Here is a 23,078-nt window from a genome sequence, read left to right on the forward strand (position 1 = left end):
TGAAGAGGTACCTTAATGCCATCAAATAATAGCTTTTAACACTCAATATGGTCGGATCCCACCATCTCAGCTCAGAAAGAATGAAGGACAGACATACAGTAAGATGATTTGATGGTAGGAAAAACCAGAATGAGTGAGATTATACTTGAATTCTCACTCTCTCTCACCCACCCCGAACCCACTCCCATTCCAGCTGCACTGCCTGAGGTGCAAAATGACAAAGATCTGGTAATTTACAGAAAAGTAGGTCCTTGGTAGCATTTCTTATGATAGTAACTATGAATGAGTTAGGGGGCCTACAGGATCTTGTAGCCTCTTGAAGTAGCCTTTACAGCAACACTGTGCTAGAGAAACAGTCTTCAAGGTGACGCTGTTAGGGTCAGAGAAAACATTTTAAGGAACAAACTATTACATATATATGTTATTAAACCACAAAAGATGACTAAATTCTTTATTAAAGGTTAAATCAATTACCAATCTCCCCCTAATACCCACCTAGAGGTGACCCCATGATGGTGCAGGGAAGGTCCCAGAGACTCTCACAAGCTAAAACACTGTAGCAAACCAGCATTTCTTGAAGTTTCCTCTGCAGTGGAGCAGCACAGGGCCCTTTTGGACCATGCAAAAAGCACTAGATGCTGGGAATAAAAATGATTTACTGAATGATAAAATCTAAATCACTTCAAAGATGATGCCAAGGCTTTATACTCTATTGACTTTATAGTTTCTGTTTTAAAACTTGTCCCTTCCCCACCATCCTTAAGCAAGCCAAATAGATTTGGCCAGAAATCACAGTCTGTTCTGAACCACTCCACGAACTGGCCAATGATTAATTATCTTGAATACAGAGTCCACAGGGTAGATGAGATGGATATTACCTGGAATCAAGATTTAAGAGCTTATCAGAATAAAGACTCAGCTCTTAGCGGAGATGTCCCTAAAGCAAGGAATGAATACATTTCACCACTATTTGCTGTTAGAAAAAAAAGCATTAAAAGTTACCATTCCATTCTTACAAATAAAGAATTAAGTCAAATAGCAAGTCTTGGATTTGAGTGAACTGCAACTTTTGCACTCCAGCATCTATAACAGCACTGTCCACTAAAACTTTCTGTAATGACAGAAATGTTTTGTGCCTGTGGTGTCCAATAAGAAAGCCGCTAGCCAGGGGCGCCTGGGGGGCTCAGTCGGTTAAGCCTCCGACTTTGGCTCAGGTCATGATCTCACGGTTTTTGAGTTCGAGCCCCACGTCGGGCTCTGTGCTGACAGCTCAGAGCCTGGAGCCTGTTTCGGATTCTGTGTCTCCTTCTCTCTCTCTCTCTGACCCTCCCCCGTTCATGCTCTGTCTCTGTCTCAAAAATAAATAAACGTTAAAAAAAAAAAAAAAAGTCGCTAGCCACATGTAACAATGGAACACTTGAAATGCGTGAGAGAAGAATTTAAATTTTAATTAGTTTAATTTAATTAATTTTATTTAAATATAAATTCCTACATGTGGTTAACAGCTACTGTATCAGACAGCACAGGTCTAGAGGTTTGCTCAGTCTGGGTAATTGCTTGTAGTAGCTTGCGTTTTGACCACAAGCATCCAAGAGACTTTGGTTTTAAAAATTATGGCAGCATCAGGGGTACCAAAATAACTGGGGCATTAATTACAGTTCTCTATTACACATCAATTACGGTAATCAATCCCTATTACATAGGCAAGCAACCTCACATCTTTCTCCATTTAGAGAACACCCTATTGCCAACTGAATGAAAAGGAATCTCCTCTCTCTCTCTCTTTTTTTTTTTTAATGTTTATTTCTGAAGGAGAGAAAGACAGAACTTGAGCAGGGGAGGGGCAGAGAGAGAGACACACAGAATCCGAAATGGGCTCCAAGCTCTGAGCTGTCAGCACAAAGCCTGATGCAGGGCTCGAACTCACAGACTATGAAGATCATGACCTGAGCCGAAGTCAGATGCTTAACCAGCTGAACCACCCAGGCGCCCCAGGAATGTCTTTTAAAAAAACATTTCAGTTTATTTCATTTTTGAGAGACAGTTCATTTCAGTTCATTTTTGAGAGACAGAGAGAGTGAAGGGTGAGGGGCAGAGAGAGAGAGAGAGAGAGAGAGAGAGAGGGAGAATCTCAAGCAGGCTCCACACTGTCAGCACAGAGCCAGAGGTGGGGCTCAAACTCACAAACCATGAGACCTCTGAAACAAAGAGTCAGACGCTTAACCAACTGAGCCACCCAGGCACCCCTGGAATCTCTTTTTTATTTATTTTTTATTATTTATTTATTTCTTAAAAAATTTTTTTAATTTCTTTTTGAGAGAGACAGAATGTGAGTGGGGCAGGGGCAGACAGAGAGGGAGACACAGAATTCGAAGCAGGCTCCAGGTTTTGAGCTATCAGCACAGAGCCTGATGTGGGGCTTGAACTCATGAAGCAAGAGATTATGACCTAAGCTGAAGTTAGACACTGAACCGACTGTGCCACCCAGGCGCCCTGGAATCTCTTTTTTAAAAGCAGTCCACCCACTGTGAGGGTTGACTGGATTGAACCATACCTAGATTAATATTTTTCTTAAATTTGACTGCTTAGGCTATCTGAGACTTAGTCTCATAATTTCAGGTAAATTGCGTTAATTTTTATGGACTCAGGAAGAATGTTTGAGCACCTACTGTAATGCCCATAACGGAGCCAAATGTCGTATCTACTGTATCTCCAAGCAACTGAAATAACCACACATACAAAAACGGGACAGGCAGCAAGGTATACAGTAGGGAGGGGTTGGCAAACTCTCTGTAAAGGACCAGACAGTAAAATGTTATGGTTTGTGGGTCATCCAGTCTCTGTCACAAATACTCAACTCTGCACTGTAGCCTGAAACCCGCCACAGACAATACGCACATAAATGAACATGGCTGTGTTCCACTAAAACTTTATTTACAGAAATAGGCAGTGGGCTGGATTTGCCCCCAAACAGTAGTTTGCCCTGACATATAGCACTGATTCCCAAATGTTACTTATCATCAGAATCTCCTAAAGAATTTTTCTCGTTTCTTTAAATAGCGTTCTGGGCCCCATCCTCAGAGGTTCTCATTCAGCAGGCTTTGAGTGTGGTCTGAAAATCTGTATTTTCAAAGGCTCCCTAAGTAATTCTGATTCACATCTGTGTCTAGAAATTATTGGTGGAGTTAAAAGAATGTAATATTGAGAGTCAGAAGATGCTGGATAAAGTCTTATTTCTCTAATTATCTTAGATAAGTTACTTAATCCTTCTAAGTATCAGTTTATTCATCTGAAAGACAGAGATAATGTTTATCATGCAAGACTGTACACCCACTCATTCATTCAGTAAATATTTATTAAACTCCTTCCAAGTACAAAAGCACTGAGTTAAATATAAGAGGAATATGATATACATGATTCCTAAATACATGGAGCTTGCAGTTTAGAAATATTAAGTAGAGACATTAATAATAACACAAATAAACTGGTACAATTATGATAAATGTAAGTTAATGAGGTAGTACAGGTTGCCTTGAGGATGCAGAACAGGAAAATCTAATTTGTTACTGGGATCAAGGATTACTGTGAAGATTAACATTATAATGTAATGCTTTATAAATATAATGTTTTATACTTTACAGAATGATTTCAATTCTTTATTCAACTGATGTTTGAGTATTCCTCTATGTGCCAGGCAGTATTCTCAGTGCTGGGATAAGGCAGGAGGTCCCTGCCCTCATGGAATTTACATTCTGGTGCATCATGAGGCACAATTAACACATAACCAAATAAATAAGGTAATGAGTGGTAAGCATTTGAAGGAAACAAAATAATGTGATAGAGGCTGGGAACTATCTTAGATGGCAAAGTTATGGACAGATACTCTATGGAGGAAACACTTGAGCTGAGACTTTACAGTCATCTCATTTGTATTACTGAATAATGCTTATGAAAGTATTTTATAAACTCTAATGCATACCACTTTATAGTTACACTTATTATTAGAGAATAAAATCCCTGCCCTGAAGAGAGCTACACACTACATAGAAGTAGCTTTAAAAAATTAAAAGTCCCTAATAATGTAAAGCAGAAGAGATCCACGAAGTTGATTGCATGAATTCCTTTCTCTAATACTCATTCATTCAACAAAGACTTACTGCACACTGCCATATACCAACCCTAGTTCTAGGCACTGGTGATCTAGAGCAAAGAATGAAATAGCAAAGTGCTGATATGGAGCTTACTTTCTAAGGGGAAAGAAAAACAATAAACAAACATAAATATATGTCGGATGGTGCAGAGGGCAACAAGAAACACCAGATAATATGCAATTCCTGGCCTTTTTCAAATAAAGAAAAAATAAAGCAAAGTAAGAGGGAAAGAGTGCCGAGGGTATGTGTGTGCTATTTCAGGCAGGATGGTCAAGAAAGGCATCTTGATGGGGTGATATAAAAGTTGAGACCTGAAGCTCCCTCCAGCCCCTGCTTGAACACTTGCAACAATGAGAAACTTCTTATTCAGTTATTATTCAATAGTACAAACAGATAGACTTTGAACTACATAGTCGGCCAAAGTCTGACTCCTTCTAACTTCTACCCATTGGTCCTGGACATAATATATGAGAGAGATTATATATATCATTAAATGTCAATGCTGCTAATTTGACCCAGCTACATGAGGCACCTCCATTCGTGGTGGCTACTATTCTGACAGCACTTCTCTACAAGAACTCTATTTCATTCCACCTGAAGTGTGGAACCCAAATTCCTAAGAGAGATACAGACAATCACAGTCTTTAGATCAGAAACTCGACTCCAAGATTCCTGTCTGAAAACTGTTCTGTTGTTTATATGTGCCATAATTTATATACATTAACAACAGTATTTGTTAAATACTCTTGGTGGTCACGTAAGTGTTTTCTAATTTTTGATGAGTATCTTTGTGCACATATCTTTTAACACTTTTAAGATGATCACTTTAGGGCAAATTCCTAAGAGTGGGATGAATGGACAAAGAACAGGCATACTTTATATTCTGATATAATATAATTCCCACCAACAGTGCATGAGAATATGTTTCTTATGTCCTTGCTAAAACTGCTTTAACAGTCTCTATACTTTTGTTAAATCTTACAAGTGAAAAAGCAAAAGACTATTATACTTTTATATGCAATTCTTTGATGACTAATAAAGTTGAAGATATTTTTAGGCTTATTAGTCCATTTGTATTTTATTTTTGTCATTTTTCACTGAGGTATTCTTTTGTTTTCTCAGATTCTAAGAGTTCTATGTAGATTAAGGATGTTAGTCCTTTGCCTGTCATATATGTTGTAGACATTTTTCTCAGTCTGCTAGGATTTGCCCTTAAATTCCTCTATCTTGTCTTTTATGACTTCCTGGCTTTCATGTCATGCTTTCTTCAGTATTACAAGAGATATTAACCCATGTGTTCTTCTAGTATTTCTCAGGTTTAATTATTTTTTTACATTTAAATGATCTATTTCGAATTTATTCTGTGAGACAAATAAGGCAAAAATAAAGCTTTCCTTCTCACCTTTTATTCAATAAATGTGCTCACCACCATTTTTGAATAAATCACCTTCTCCCCCCTGATTGGAAATGTCACTGTGATCACATGTTAATTTCTTATATACATTTAAACCTATCTCTGGACTCTGCCTTCTGTTCCCCTCATCAGTCAGTCTATTCCAAGACGAGGAGCATTTTGTTTCATGTAATTTCAAAACCAATTTAACCAATTTTAATTTTTCATAAGGCATACCCTCAACCATGTTTTCTTGGCACTTTCAAATGATTAATAAGTTGTGGCATATCCAGTGCTAATAAAACCCTGTTATCAGAAAATGTACAAAGCTTAAGTTTATGAGATACACAGTGGCTCATTCTCAAAATATTGTCCATGGGCCTTTCAGATCAGTAGCTTGATATTTTTTAATGAATCATCTAAAGATAAAACACCAAGTCAAAAAAAAAAAAAAAAAAGGATTTCTGACTCTTCCAATTTCTCAGAACAAATCCCACCATTTCCCAGCTCCTATAACATCCTGTTCATACCTTTATTTTCATATCTTCACATCATATCATCATCATTATTTATGCAAGCTATTTACAGACAGCGGGTATCTTTCTTATTATTATTTTTAATCTTCACCGTTTACCACAGTGCCTGAAACTGAACTCAGGCTCCACAGAAGTGTAGTGAATGAAAAGTGAGGGGTGAAAAGAAGAAGGGAGTGAGCACCAGTGCTTCTCTTTTCTGGACCAATACAATCACACCGGTGGTCTTCAAATTTAGTTCTGGGAGTTAGATGTTGAGATAGAACAAACCAAAGTCTAAATGGTGGCCTAAGTGGCAAGGGGACACAAAACCATGTCACCTGAGGAGTGGCTGAAGGAACACTGACACTCAGCTTGAAGAAGAAAGCCAAGTCTTAGAGCCAATTTGCCATCCATCCACCAATCCAACAAGTATTTATCGTGTGTATCAAAGCATTGTGCCAGGTGCCGGAGAAACAACCGTGATCAAATACTGTTCTTGCCCTCATGGAGCTTTATTTAGTAAGGCCAGAGGCTAGACAGCCAACTACATAAAGTGTGGTAAGTGCTATGCTTGGCCAAGGAGGCTGCCATAGGAGGGCTTGCGGAAGGATTCCCAGGGGAAGTCACCTCTACGCTTCTAAGTTAAGGTGTAAAAGGATAAGCAGGAAGTCAGTCAAGAAGAGAGACAATTCTTTGTTTTTAGAATCTTTTGTTTCAGACTGAAAGAAAAACATGTATAAAGGCCCAGAAGTAAGAAAAACCACTTCTAAAAATGGAATATTTTGGTATGGCTACCGGGTAGAGTTAAACACAAACAAAAGGTAGTTTAGAAAGGAGGTTTTAGATAAAAGAGTGTGCAGGTATCAGAGAGCCTCCTCAACCACATTAATGAGAAAAAGAAGCACTAAAGGCTCTGGGGCAGGAGTCATTCTGTGTGTAGTGTGAAGGATGGGCTGGAGGAGTGCAGGGCTGGAGGCAGGAAGACTAGTTAGGAAGCTATTCTAATAATCTATATGAGATCATAGTGCTTCAACTAGGACGGTAAGAGTGGCAGTGAGCAGGCAGTCCCTATAGCTGCGTTCTAATAACTGGAAGCTGGTCAGTGAAAAACTGGCTAAATTATTCCATATTGCCCTAAAAGTTCAAAGTATGACTGACAGAATTGACAAAGAAACAGATTTTGGCCCAATAAATAAAACTGTCTGACTATGGAGTGAGTTCCTGAGGTGGCTGTAAGTCCCCAGCAACGTTGAAAAGTTCAAGACAAGGCATTTTATAAGACATTCAAAACGTCGAATTTTGAAATGCTGGGCCAAGTTAGATTATTTTAAAGCCTCTTCCAAACTCAGATTCTAAAAATCTACTGAATCTCATTTCTTTAAAAAAAAAATTTTTTTTTTTGTTTATTCATTTAGAGAGAGAGACACAGAGAGCAAGCAGGGGAGGGGCAGACAGACAGGGAGACAGAATCCGAAGCAGACTCCAGGCTTTGAGCTGTCAGCACAGATCCCAACACAGGGCTCGAACCCAGGCACCGTGAGATCATGACCTGAGCTGAAGTTGGAAGTTGGACACTTAACCAACTGAGCCACCCAGGCACCCCCTGAATTTCATTTCAATTTGATATTTGGGGCTGCTCTCTATGCTTGATGGGCAAAATGAAATATGCAGGATTAACTCATCAGAGGCTGTGCCTGGCTATGCTGGTGCTATGTTATCACAGCCTTTACTCCTCACACAGGAAAAATATACTTCCAAAATTTAACATCACTTCTTGTACATACTTTGTGTTAAACTGAGTATCCACTTTTTCCAATTCCCTATCAACAAAACGGACTGTTCACAACATACCTTAACTTGTTACTGAACTATATGTAATTGTTATCATTCATATTAGCAACAAAACCAAAACCAGCAACAGCTCTCACAGAGTATCTTCTGTCTGCCTACACCATGTTCAATATCTCCCAAATTCTTCATAACCTGAAAAGTAGATTTTATTCCCATTTTAAAGATGAGGAAATAGACTCAAAAGATTAAGTAACTTTCCCAAAATCACTAAATTGGTGAGTGGGCAACAGAAATTTGAACCAAGGCCTGTCTGATTCATACGTCCATGATTTTTCTATCATATGCTAGTGCCTTAGGAAGCTTGAAGTAAGTTTTAAGCCATTAAAAAGGGACTATCATTTATTGTTTATTAAGTGCTAGGCCCTTTACCTCCATCATTTCAATCCCTTCACTTCTTCAGCTCACATTCAGAGAACACTCTACTTCAAAGAACGTTCCAAGATTTGACTTAGAATAATGTATGAGGATGGTCCCGCAACAGAATGAAAATAACAATCCTCAAAAGTTGAAAAGTATTTGAGAGGTTTTAAGATGTTTTCACATCCATTAGCTCTTGTAATCTTCTTAACAACCTTGTGAAGTAGGCAGAATGAGATAATTATCCCCATTTTCCAAGCCAGAAAACTGAGGATCAGCATCACAAAGTTTTTAAGCCCGGCTGGCTTTCAAAGAACCCAGGAGCTCTGACTCCTAGTCTAGCATTCTACTCTTCTACGTTACCTTCTTTGTCAGTGGGCAGTAAAAGTAATGTTTTGGGAAGAAAAGGCAAGAGGGAGCAAAAACAGTGATAATAACAGAGGTAAACACATGAAGTCACAGAACATAATACATAAAAACATTTGAACAAAAACTGATAAAGCCATTAGGATATCAATATTTGTGTAACATATAGAAAGATTTTAAAGAACTAAGAAGTTAAGACTGACGTTTATGTAGAAACCCTGAAGGCTGATTAAGAAATATTAACATTAGCATTACTTCTCAAATCCTAGTCCTGAGGTACATAACACTCTGTAGGGATGAAAACCGAACGCAGTTAGCAGTCTGACTCTTGTTATTTGAATCGTTAATATTTCAGATTGCATTTAGTTAAAGATTTTACAAAATCTTTAGGTTTAATTTCAGTTTGCTACATCTCATGAATAATTTCTTTTGGGGAAATCCCACCAAATTCTGACTGATGGAGAGTGGGGGTTTGGTTTTGTTCTGGATTCACTGAATTAATAGCTTCCAGTTTGGATCAGCCCCTGTTCCTCCTTGTACTCTGTGTAATTAACCACCCCCCCCCTTGGCTTGGTCTGCACCTCCTGATAAGGATGGCTGGGCCGGACAGCTGACAGGACTGGCTATACGGGCTGCTGAGGCAGACGAGCACAGGACACACGGGGCCATGGGACAGACAACACGGCATTCTGTTCCTAGTCACACTCTAATCTCTGGTTTGGTTATTACCTATATTTAACAGAAATACAAGAAAGAAATCTTACCTAGTTCCAGGATGTCAGTAGCTTCTATTAAAGAAAAAAATGTTACAGCGTAAGTCATCAGGACAAACATACCAAAATGAAAGAAAGGTGAAGTTCTGGGGTAAAATGAAGGCTTGAGAGTTTGTGTAACCCAACCCTCTCCTTTTAAAAGGTACTGAGTGTGTTACTAGTAGTTGTGGGATATACCACCTAATTCTGCCTCACTCCTAAGCCTAAACTCTTAAACACTGGAGATGCGGACAGGCCAACCGGGCTTGAAGCTGTGAGGCTACTTCAAGATTATCTGTACTCAGAGTGAAAGTCTCCTGACTTCCAGTTCAAAACAAAACATACCGCTTCTAACAGATACCTCTACAAACTAAAATATTTGCTTGTGCGTCCATCAGTGAGTTCTTTATACCTCAGACCTCTCAGAACAAAGGTTTTATGAGAAGAGATGTCAAATTAAATTTTTCCATGCTAAACAGAGGGGTTTTTTTCTTACCTTGATATTGGGATGCAGACTCTGAAAGGTGACCATACTTGTGTTTCCTAACATCATTCCAGTCTATCACTGCAGGAGGAGAGAAAACAGTCATATGAAAAGAAAATGCAAGATTCAATACTTCTCTAATTTAACAGCAGGCATCAATAGTTTTTGATAAAGTAATCCACTTCTGAGATTGTATTCTAAGGAAACAACCCATGCTACAGAAAAATGGTTTTATTTAAAAAGCTTTAGTATTGTTTATAATAACAAAAAGGGAGGGAGGATACGTAAATGCTCAGAACAGAAGACTGATTAAGATACTACAATACGTTTATCAGTTGACAACGGATTTTGCAGCTTTAAATTTTTACAAAGGCTACACAACAAAATAGGAAACTGTTTAAGGTTATGATGTTGTCTGGTAAAATATCAGAGCAAAAATTGTATTCATGGAATAATCGAAATTATGTAAAAAACTGAAAACAAAGAACGCCCTTGCTCTGGGCTGAATTGTGTGTCCCCCCCTGCCCATTCTAATGTGACTGTATTTGGAGATAGGGTCTATAAAGAAGTAACTACATTAAAATGAGGTCATTAGGGTGAGCCCTAATCCAACGAGACTGGTGTCCTTATTATAAGAGGAAATTTGGACACATACGGGGACAGAGGAAAGAGTATGTGAAGACAGAGATGGGCATCTAAAAGCCAAGGAGAGAGGCCTCAGATCTTGATCTCTGACTTCCAGCCTCCAGAATCATGAGAAAATAAGTTTCTTTTTTCTAAAGTTTATTTATTTATTTTCAGAGAGAGAGAGAGAGAGAGAGAGAGAGAAAGAGAGCAAGTGGGGGAGGGGCAGAGAGCAAGGGAGAGACAGAATCCCAAGCAGGCTCCACACCATCTGCACAGAGCCCGATGCAGGGCTGGAGCTCATGAACCATGAGATCATGACCTGAGCTGAGATCGGAGTTGGACACTTAACCAACTGAGCCACCCAGGTGCCCCGAGAAAATAAATTTCTGTTTAAATCACCAGGTCTGTATGTAATCCTTGCAGCCCTAGCAAACTAATACAACCCTAAAAAGTTATCACTAGAAAAAAGAAAAAAAAAAAAAAGACGCAAACACAGCAAATATAAACATCTGGTTATCTTTAGGTAGTGTCCTATTCCCCCTACCCCGATTTTCTAATCTCATGTATTTTCAATTTTTTTCATAAAGATAAGTTACTTACATAATGGAAATACATTTTCCTTGTTTGAAAATTTAGATTAAATCTACTGACTCTAACACTTTCTCACCATCAATTACCCATCATGTTTTTACTTCTCTTCTTACCCGGCTCAGATTCCAGGGTCTCTCATTTAAATCACTCGCTGACAAACACTCTTAACTCCCTCCTACCTCTTTTTTGCCAAATTTGCCTAATAAAGCCTCAGTCTTAACTCTGGTTAAAGCCACTTATCCACCTATACCATGCCTACCCCAACAGTTCACAAGTGCTGAAGAAAACCAAATGCAAGCTTACTGGTCTCACTTTAAACTCATGACCATAATTTTCAAACGCTATTTAACATGGTCTAGAAATCATACCGCATTTCCCTACTGTGTTTGCTTTTCCACCTTCCAAAATTTTTTTTCATTTATTTTTCTCCTCATACTCCAAATATTCTCTCCCTCTCCCTCACTCTTAGGTATGATGTTAATTTAGGGTTCATTGAGAAAACAGAAATAAGGGACAGGAACCTTCTATATGCCACTCAGGAAGCTACAGAGTCCATCATGTTTAGTGGTACATCTCCCATCCACGGTATAGTAGCAGGTGCTCAGTTAGTGTTTGGTGAATGAATGAATCTACTCATTCATCATTCTTTCTGACTGCTCTTCTATTGCTGTGGATGAAGTGTCTGTTTTTATCAAAAGGCAACTCTCCAGTTTTGCTCCACATCCCATTTCCTCTCATCCTCTCAAGGATGTATTTGCAAGTATTTCCTTTCTAATAGACCATTTGCATCCGCATCCTTACTGCCCCATAATCTCCTATCAAACATCAACACACAAAACAAATACCCCCTCTCCAACCCTCTCTTAATCCCATGTATATCCCTCTTGCCTTCTATTTCTCAGGAAAATGTATTTTAAGAGTTATCTATAGCCATTGCCTCCTCACTTCTTCACAATTATCTCCTCATTCAAACAGGGTTCTTCTGTCTACTCTTCCACTGAGATCACCCCCAAATTCATATTTCTAGCATTGGCCTCCTCTTGGAATTCCACACTTACATATAATCTCTACATAGTTATCAAATCAGACATTTGAAACTTAACATGGCTAAAACAGAATGCCACCTCTTGTCAACCTGTTCCTCTTTTTTTTTTTTTAAGTTTTGATTTAAATTCCAGTTAGTTGACATACAGTGTAATATTAGTTTCAGGTGTACAATATAGTGATTCAACAGTTCCATCCATCACCCAGTGCTCATCGCACAACTGCACTCCTTAATCCCAATGGCTATTTAGTTCATCCCCCCACCTCCCCTCTGGTAACCATCAGTCTGTTGCCTGTAGTTAAGAGTCTGTTTCTTGGTTTGCCTCTCTCTCTTTTTGTCCCCCCTTTGCTCATTTGTTTTGTTTCTTAAAGTCCACATATGAATGAAATCATATGTGATGGAGATGCCATTTACTGGTTTGGGGAAGACAATCTGTCCTCTTCTTGTCTTTCCCAAACCAGTAAATGGCATCTCCAACACCGAGCTGTTCAAGCCAAAAATCCCTGAAGTTATCCTTGATGCTTCTATTTCCTTTACACTCACATCCACTCAGTAAGTTCTGCTGGACCATGTCCCCAACTCATCCACCACTCATCCCACTGCTCACGCTCTACTTCCAGTCACTGTCCTTCTTACCTGGGCCATTAGGATAGCCTGTTGACTGGAAACCCTGCTTCCCCTCTTGCCCTACTCCAACTTACTCATCATACACAGGTCAGAGTGAGCATTTGAAAACACAAAAAAGATCATGTCATTCATCTGCTTAAGGATAAATGGCTTCCCACTGAATTAAGGATGCCTTGCACAGATATGCAGGGTTCAGCTGCTGCCATGTCTCTGATCTTGTCCCATATGATACCCCCTCCAACTTTTTTAAAGTAAACTTATTTATTTTGAGGGAGGGAGGGCAGGAGAGAGAGAGCAAGAGAGCACATTAGCAGGGGAGGGGCAAAGAGAGAGGGAAGCAGAGAATCCCAGGCAGGCTCCATGCTCAGCGCAGAGCCCTACCTGAGGCTCCATCCTATGAACCATGAGATCATGACCTGAGCCGAAATCAAGAGTTGGACCCTTAAGTGACTGAGCCACCCAGGCGCCCCATGACTCTTCTCTTTTCCGTTACACTCCAGTCACACTGGCCAGTGTCTCACCCCAAGTGTTTGCCTTCTCTCGTGGTTGGATGTCCCCTGTCTTTCTAGTACCTGCCATGTTTGTTCTCTAAATCATGAATAAAGATTATAAACCTGATTAGGCTAAAAAACTGCTGACAAGAGACAAAAGATTTAGGGTATCATAATTGAATTTGTGTTTGAAATTTTTCACAATTATTTTTAAATTATTTTTTATAATTAGAAATAATATATTCTCAAAAATTAAATATACAGTACATATTCCATTTATGTACAAGTTTTCAATATCATATCACTTAAGTAAAGATGAGCTACCAGCATACACAAAATGGATTCAGGAAGCTACAATAAACTGAAACCAGGCTGTAAGATCACTAATAAAACTAACAAAACAATTCAAAATCAACCAATACAAGTTAGGGGGAAAATACTCTAATACAGAGAAAAAAACAAAAGCCAGACCCAATGATGAAGTAAAATGAACAAAATAATTAACAAATTTAGCTGGGCAGAAAGGCATCAAAATAAGGTTCCACAACAATGGAAAAGGAACTTCTGAGAAGAAATATTTGAAACTCCTGGCACAAACAAGCGGAACTGGGAAAGCAGTGCCCAAAAAAGAAAAGGAGACAGCAACCACATTCATTACAAATTGCTTAAATTTTATTTTAAGCATCACCATAAATTACCCAGGGGACAAGGTCACCATCCCTATATCAATTCTTTTTTTTTTTTTTAAGTATTTATCTATTTACTTTTGAGAGAGACAAAGACAGAGCATGAGTGGGGGAAGGGCGGAGAGAGAGGGAGACACAGAATCTGAAGCAGGCTCCAGGCTCCCAGCTGTCAGCACAGAGCCCAACGTGGGGCTCGAACTCTTGAACCACAAGATCATAACTTGAGCCAAACACAGATAAATGCTCAACCGACTGAGCCACCTAGGCGCCCCACATCCCTGTATCAATTCTTAAATGAACAGAATGTAGCCTGATAGAATTCCACATGTAAAAACAGAAACTGGTTACCTGTAATTTTTCAAAGTATTCTCAGATTAATGGTCATGTTTCAAAACATATTATGATATGTAGCTACTATATTTAAATAGACGGTTTTATTTTATTCTCTCTCCTCAGGCTGTATATTTCTTCTCCCATAGTCCTTCTCCCAGTTAGTAATAAATCAGAAACCTGGAGTCCTCTTTAACTGTCTGCTCTCTCTTATCCTCCAAATCTAACCAGTTATCAAAATCTGTCCATTCTACCTTCAAAATGACTGTCTCCTCTGCTCCTATTCTGTGTTTAAGATTTCATTCTCTCTCACCTTGACCAACAGAAACAGCTACTTCATTCCTGTGTGTGACCTCACTCCTTTCCAATCCACACTTTAGCATTCAGTTTCTAAAATACTTATATTTATGTATCTTAATTCTAAGATTAGACAAAACATCTCACTATCTTTTAAGTCTTCAAAGGTCAAAACCTAAACTGTCTCCATAATAAACATGCCATATGTGTCTGGACTTTCCGTCCCTTCTCTATTTGGGAGATTCCTATTTATTCATCATGGTCCAGGAGTAATGTTACTTTCTAATATCTTTCTGGCAGCATCCCTAAGCACAGCACTATTTCCACCTCCTACTTCTATGCCTGTTCCAGGTGTTAGAGGTAAATACTGCTAACCCAGTCATTATTCCTGGGGCTTAACACACAGCAAACACTAAAAAAAAGAAAAAAAAGAAAAGAGAAGAGAAGAGAAGAGAAGAGAAAAGAAAAGAAAAGAAAAGAAAAGAAAAGAAAAGAAAAGAAAAAAGAAAAAGTTTGCTCAACCGACTGAGCCACCCAGGCGGCCCCACGAATATTTAAATGCAAGCTTTCATCAAAACAATTTTGACACATATACAGAATCCACTATAGTTAGATTATCTATCAATTATTCATGTTAAATAAGGAATAATCAAAAACAGATCTTCTAATAGTGTAGATAAAAGTCATTTATATATTGATTTTGGAGTTTTCTTCCACTACAGATGTATTCTTTGAATACCTAGGCTAATATTAAAAATGTACTTGCTACCATTTACCGAGTACACTTTCCGTTTCAATGTTGCAAGATGAGAAAAGTTCCGGAGATGGATGGTGGAAATGGTTGCACAACAATGTGAATGTATTCAATGTCACTAAACTGTATACTTAAAAATGGTTAAAGTGGTAAATTGTAAGTTATATGTCTTTTATCACAATTTTTAAAATTCAATTAATTAAAAACATGAACTTGCATTTTGGGATGTCAGAAGGCTCAGAAGTTGCCATACTGATTTCATTTCAGATTCAACTAACACCTATCATTACCATATACCAAGCCCAGGGCCAGGCAGTTTTATTATATATCATCTTGAGTATTACCAATATGTATCTGTAGGTGAAGAGTAAGAATCTGGGACTCAGAAAGTTTAACAGTGCCATGGAGTAGAAGGCCTGGTTAGGCAACAGCAATGAAAAATATGCAGTAATAATAGTTCAAAAATGAAAAACCAAACTGAATTAATGTCCTGAATCCTATTTATATAGATGTATTTATTCAGTAAACATTTATAATCTGCTGTTTGTCAGGTACTACTCTGGGCACTGAAGATACGTCATTGGACAAACCAGAGAAAAACTCCTGCTTCTCATGAAGTTTACATTCTATTCCAAAGGTTTCACAAAATGTGATCTTTTGACAGGAGGCATTTGAAATAGCATTCAGTGCAGGGGAGCAGATGTCAGAATGAGACATCTTCTTGGCAATGAGAACTATCCTGCAGAGGATGGGTTATTCATTTCCTGAATAAGCAGAAAGCCTGGATGACCACCTATCACCAAAGATGCTGAAACTCTTCCAAGCTGAGAAGGAATTTATGGGTTGGAAAAGGGATTAATTATTCAACCCTGGAGTTCTATTTCAATAAGCAACAACCCCTATTATGGGGGCTGAGACAGAAACGTGTCCATAACTTGTGTGCACACATAACTTGTGTGTGTGTGTGTGTGTGTGTGTGTGTGCGCGCGCACGTATATATCCTGACTGTGAACTATTTACCAGTATAAATTATGTCTCATTCTTCTTTATATCTCATGTGTCTAAGTCCATGAAACAAATGAGTGAATACAATGTCACAGGCTTAAAACGCAGTGGATTGCTCCCTATTAAATCTTGCTCAATTTGACATTTAAATTCCATTTCCAACTTGCTATTTTCAAAATAACCCTCTAAAGCCTTTTTTATTTCCAGATTGAAATGATATTAATCTAGTCTTTAAACAAAAATTCTTTGACTACACACAGGTTCCAGCTTTGTGCTAGGTAATGGGGGATTCAAAAAATAATAAGGTACTCTCCCTTTAGTCTAAAAGAGGGAGAAAGATACAGAAGTAAATGTGATAAAGTATTATAGATGTTGCATTAAAAGTAAATGGGGGCTCAGAGAAGGGAGGAGACAGTTTTGTCTGGGGAGAAATTAAGACTTTAATGGAAAAGGAATTGAGTCTTAGGGATGGAGTAATAAGAAAAGTATATCACAGAGGGGGAATAATATAAAGAGAGAAATGATGCCATAAACCACTATGTTAGACCTGCTCTAGTATGGTAGCCACTAGCCACATGTAGCACCTGAATTCTGGCAAGTGTGACTAAGAAAGTGAATATTTAATTTTGTTTTAACTTTTTTATTAATATAAATTCATAACTGACATTCAGTAGAGTTATGGGGAAAACTTTTAAAGTACATTTGGAACAAAGCTGGATATGAGAACCTACTTTTTCAGTTGAAAATTGTTGAAATCTAAATACAAATCAATCACTTCTGACAAAACTTAGTGTCTGAATTGAGATGTGCTATAACTGTAAAACATATACCAGATTCTGAAGACTGAGTATCAAAAAAGGAATGCAGAATAGCTCCTTATGTATTTTTATATTGGTTACATGTCAAAATAGTGTTGGAGATATATTCGGTTAAATAAAATGTATTATTAAAATTAAATCCCCCTATTTCTTCCTTACCTTTTTCAGTGTGGTTACTAGAAAATTTACAATTCTGTGTGTGACTTGCATTGTATTTCTACTGGACAGTGCCATGTTGAGCAGCTTGTAGTTCAATGTGGCTGGAGCAGAAGGTATGTTAGGGGGTATGACAAGAAAAGTAAAAAGTGGTCAATGTCAATGCCTATCTATTTTACTATAATGGAGAAAGCAGAATAAGAAAGAAGAACCCAGTGGGCAGAGAAGTAGAGGTGAGGGGCAGAGGAGAGAATATACTAATTGTCTATGGGACCTTGGCTCTGGAGGCTCATTACGCTCTTGCTTCTCACATGGCTTAGTTGTTCAACCTCCCCAGTAATTAAGAGAATCCAAACAATTTCAGATGTAGAGACGGAAGAAAAGGCTTTAGAGAAACTAAACTTGACATGATTTTAATGTCAAGTGGAAGAGCAAGCTTAACTTCATCTCAGACAAATCATCCCACCTCAGGAAATCCCAAACAAAGGATGAAAAAAGGATAAGACATAATAAACTAGAAAACTATGCTTAACATAGAGATTTTACCTTTAAAGATTCCTGATAAGATTCTCAGTTTCTACAAAGCTAAAACTTCATTTAGAATCTAAACTCTGAAATTTATGAGATGTTTTTCTATTCAAGTCAACTAATACTATTAAAAATATCACTACTGTGGCACCTGGATGGCTCAGTTGATTGAGCATCTGACTCTTGGTTTTGGCTCAGGTCCTGATCTCACAGTTTGTGACTTTGAGCCCCACGTTGGGCTCTGCACTGACAGTGCAGAGCCTGCTTGGGATCCTCTCTCTTCCTCTCTCTCGCACTCGTTCTCTCTCTCTCTCTCTCTCAAAAATAAATAGACTTAAAAATCACTATTAAAAATGGCAAGAACACATACCCTCTAGAAATGGCTCTAAGTTTCGATAAGACATTTAAATAATACTTATTTTTTTATTTGAGAGAGAGAGTGCATGAGCGAGAAAGAGGGGAAGAGGGTGAGAGAAAGAGAGAAAGAGAATCTTAAGCAGGCTCCATGCTCAGAGTGGAGCCTGACACGGGGCTCAAGGGATCATGACCTGAGCCTAAAGCAGGAGTCAGACACTCAACCAACTGAGCCACCCAAGTGCCCCAACATTTAAATAATATTTAAATGCTAAACAAAGTGTCTAGCATGGTGCCTAACATAGAGAAAAAATTCATTAAATAATAAGTTTTTCTTTCTTTTCTTAATAATAATCTATAGTGTGGCTGAACTGTTACAGAAATATCTTCAAGTATTTAAAAAGCAAAACTTCCAATTCCTTCCACAACCTAAAAAATTGATGACAAAATGGCAAAAAAGACATTATGGCTAAAAGAAATGGATAATGAATGACACAGTTAGTAATGAGGAGTTCCTTAAAGTCAGCCTTTGCTAAAGATCTTAATCCCTCATGCCTCCAGAATAGGGTAAAAAGATACTTACCACTAGGCTGCATAGTCAATGGACTTAAAACTGGTCAAGGAGTTAAGAAGTTTGGGATTTATCCCTGGATCCACCAATACCTTACTCTGACCTCTGACAAGTCAGTTTCTCTGTATGTTAATTTCTCCATCTGTAGAATGGGGGTGGGAGGAAGGAGGACACTTATTACCCCTTAAACCATGAGACTTAAGTATTACCAAATTGACTACATTACTTAAAAAGTAGGACATTTAGATATACCTTTTTTTGCTTATTAAAATAACTCAGCATTGGATAGTATCTTATAGCAAGTACCACAGGTTTAATTTAACTAAGCCTCAATATTCACAGAAATAAAGAATACAGATATTTGCTATATTTGGTCCCAAGCAAATACTGCATATAAATGTAATTTCCAACTAACCAGGTTAAGCCAAAAACTAAAAGATACTAAAACTCCATTAACATGGTACTATGGACTGAATGTGCTCCCTCCAAATTCATATGTTAAAGTCCTAATCCCCAGTGTGGCTGTATTTGGAGACAGGACTCTCAAGGAGGTAACTAAGGTTAAATGAGATCATAAGGGTAGGGCCCTAATTTGAAAGGATTGGTGTCCTTATAAGACAAGGACAAGACACCAGATATATCTCTCTCCCTCTCCCTCAACCTCACCCTCTCTGTCTCCACAAACACATACACAGAAAAAGTCTAGGTGAGGACATGGCCAAAAAAGTGCCTGTCTGTAAGCTGAGGAGAGGCCTGACCAGAAACAAACCCTGCTAGCATCTTGATCTTGGACTCCCAGACTCAGACTGTGAGAAAATAAATTTCTACTGTTTAACTCACCCAGCCAGGGGTATTTTGTTATAAAATCTGAGCAGACTAATATACATGGTCATAGGACAAATGAAGCTGTAATGATTCTTTAAGGGTACCTACCTCATGCAACCCTACTCAGTTTCCAAGTTGCTCTAAAGAATCTTCACTCTCTCTTTTACTACAGTCTGATTGGTAGTAAAACAAAGCAAAACAAAATGAAACCGAAAATATCAAATTGGAAGTCAAAATTTTATCCTGGTTTGTTTGTTTGTCTTGTTGTTGTTGTTGTTGTTGTTGTTTTAAAGTAGGCTCCATGCTCAGCATGGAGCCCAATGCAGGTCCTGAACTCACAACCCCGAGATCAAGACCTGAGCCAACATCAAGAGTCAGATGCTCAACTGACTGAGCCACCCTATCCTATTTTGAATGGGTCCCTATCCTATTTTGAATGTCAACTCTATTTTCCCTTAGAGACTATTTTCCCTTAAAGACTTTAGGCAATAACTTAACTGTACTGAGCCTCAGTTTTCTTATCAGTAAAATAGGGATGACAATCCCAATGCTACTTGCTTTACAAGGTTGTTGTGAAGAACTAATGAAAAAATGGTTTCAAAAGCACATAATACAGACAACAAGGATTATTAAGGAAAAATGTGCTGTTTGCTACCTTTCTCAGAGGGAAAACTGAGATCCTGATTAATACAATGTGCTTATTACAAAGGACACAGGACATCAGAGCCTCCCATTACTAGTTAGCCCCCTAAGGATTCGAATACTCCATTTTTGAGTAACGACTCTAGTGAATATTCTCTAGAATCGCTTCTACTTTGCCTCTTCTCCCTTTGGCTCCTCTTACTATCGAATGCAACCTTTAAACGTTATTGTAATGCAATCTTCTTGGGGGAAGTGAAAGTGCTTATATTTATTCCAAAAGACTAATGACACTAAGAGGCTGGGATAAGAAGAATAAACTGAATCCTCAGAAATGCATGTCTGGAGTCCTGAAACATTAAGAGAGTAGTTTGTACAATATCCTAGAAAACATATCCTCTTTGATTTCCGAGAAAGAGCACAAGAGCATCGACCAGTGACATGAAGCGGTGCTGTCCTATAGGACTTTCTGTGATGCCAGGTATGTTCTGTGCCATCTAACGGGTAGCCGTTAGCCACATGTGTCTCTTCAGCACTTGAAATGTGGCCAGCATGACTGAAGAGTTGCATTTTTGTTTGTAGTTTTTATTAAATTTAAATAGACACATGTGGCCAGCAGTGACTATACTGGATAATGCAATATCCAGAGGCTGTAAAGATTCTGGTATTTCTAGAAATTCTTGAGAGAAAAATAGTATGTGGTAGAAAAATCTACAAGGCTGTGGAAACTTCCTTTCACAAAGTAATCATAATAGGCCATCCCCTGAAGCAAGGAAAAGCAGAAGAAATTCTTCATATGTTATATTAAGAAAAAAAATTTAGTTGTAAATTATCACTTATATACTTACAATAGCAATAATAATTATTAACATTATATAGCTATTTTTAAGTGTTTACTATATTCCAGATGTTGTGCTAATCATTTCAATAAAACCATCTTCTTAAATCCTCCTCCTCCCCAGTATGGCACCCCTTTTTCACTAATGAGGAAATAATACCCAGAGATGTTGAATAACTTTCTAAAAGGTTATAATCAGTAGAAAAGCCAGGATCTGAACTCAAACTATGCTCTTAACTACACTGACCCTCTGCAAAAAAAAAAAAAAAGACAAAAATATTCATAAGAAAGAAACCTTACAATGCTTCTAACATAAAATAACCCAACTTAGATATTCTACCCACTTTACTACAGTAAAAATTGAAGCACTGATGCTTATTAGCTTGATCTGAACACTGAATTAATATTAAACATAGTCTGGGATTCAATGAGGCAAAACTAGATTAAATGGAGGACGTCCATAGGTACCATGTTTTAAATATTCATAGAGCTTGGAAAACACAAAAGAAGTAATGCAAGTACATGTACATATCAATGAGAGAGAGAGAGAGAGAGAGACAGAGAGAGTGGGGAGGAAGGGAAGAGGAGAGCAGGAAAGGAGGGATGCTTCTCTCAGAAATAGAAACTGGAAAATAGAAAAAAGAAGCATCAGATGTACTTCTGAAAACCCATTAAGACAAGACAGAACTCTTTCAATGTTAGATGGCAGTTGTGATTTTAATAAACTGCAATCCTATGCTGATATGCATAGAGATCAAAAAGGAAAAGCTGGGAGCGGAACACCTGCCCCACTGTGGTCATGGAGGACAACCCACAGGAGGCAGGAGACAGACAAGGGACTAGGCTGGGAGGTACCATTGATTAGCCACTCTCTCTTATTAGCAACTATTCCTAGGGCCTTTTAGCTGATTCTCTGCCTCCAGCTCTCCTTCATTTACTTTTACTCTGTTCCGAGATAAGTGTGAAGAGATGGTAATATCCCTCTGGGATGATCTGCCAGAGGAGGGGGAAGGGGAAGCAAACTAGGCAATCCCTTTTTCAAAGACAGCAATAAATCCTGTCTTGTGCATGCAGCAGATGTGAACAAAGAAGATGTAACAGATCTCTCCTTGGCAATCATCCCTGCCCCCACTCCCTCTGTAGCAATTATATGTTTCTGCACGTGCACACAGAGAGACGAACCCCAGAGAACATCAGTATTTCCTTTAACAAGCAAAGCAGTTGGCAATGAATGGCTAATGAAAATGCAGAGAAGCCGTAACTCCCTCTGTCTTGCAGGCACTCCCAGTAGACTACAACTGTGTACAATGTGTACCCTTTCCAGAGGTGTGATCCAGAGCATAAGAGAGGTTAATTCTTTCTACAAAGCTTCTGGCTCATGTTTCTCGATCAGGGAAGAAGTTTAGTGGTACCAGTGGTGCTACATCATACTTCCTGGCAGACAGAAATGGATCTGAGGTCATGAAATAAGTAACGCACCACCACCACCATGGTCATTCCCATCATATCCGGAAAGAAGGTGGTAACAATCCTGGATGATCTACTCTGCCAGTCAGAACACTTTGGAGGTAGAGTTTTATGTTCACATCTAGATCCTATACTCTGAATGCGACACAGGCACACAACTTTATTCAAAGGAAAGCAACAAGGATACTAAAAGTTTAAGAAACTGTCGAGGTTTAACCAGAAGAGAAGACTCAAAGGAAACAGGAGAGCTGTTTGCAAATACCTGCCATGTCCTCATGTAGAGGAGAGATGAAATTTGCTCTACCTGTTCAACATTACCCCAAGGGACAGAACTAGGACTGGTGGGTGGAAGCTACAGGGAGACAGGCTTCAGCTCATTACCAGAAAGAACTTTCTGGCAGTCAGAGGTATCCAACCATCGGGTGAATTCTGGGGAAGGTAAGGTATGAATCTGCCATCATTGAGGGAATGGAAGCAAAGGTAAGATAACCTCTTAGTGGAGATATTACATCATGAAAAGAAAGGAGATTAGACTAGGTAACCTTAAAAGGCCTTTCCAA

General features: G+C 38.5%; 1 protein-coding gene across 10 annotated transcripts in view; it reads right to left on the bottom strand.

Moving 5' to 3' along the window:
• SCMH1 (Scm polycomb group protein homolog 1) overlaps window positions 1-23,078 on the bottom strand; it is a 187,458-nt gene that overhangs the window by 120,763 nt on the left and 43,617 nt on the right. For 5 of the 10 annotated variants that reach the window (XM_030323809.1, XM_030323801.1, XM_030323799.1 and 2 more), the window contains 2 exons: window positions 9,882-9,950; window positions 9,398-9,421 (listed from right to left, as the gene is read on the bottom strand). In XM_030323809.1, the coding sequence (XP_030179669.1) occupies window positions 9,398-9,421; window positions 9,882-9,950 (93 nt within the window). Of the gene's footprint in view, window positions 1-495; window positions 639-9,397; window positions 9,422-9,881; window positions 9,951-18,761; window positions 18,892-23,078 lie in introns of those variants that run through there. The other 5 variants (XM_032594264.1, XM_030323805.1, XM_030323806.1 and 2 more) reach the window with 5 other exon arrangements.

Source organism: Lynx canadensis, chromosome C1, assembly GCF_007474595.2.
Source record: "Lynx canadensis isolate LIC74 chromosome C1, mLynCan4.pri.v2, whole genome shotgun sequence".
Classification (NCBI taxonomy): domain Eukaryota; kingdom Metazoa; phylum Chordata; class Mammalia; order Carnivora; family Felidae; genus Lynx; species Lynx canadensis.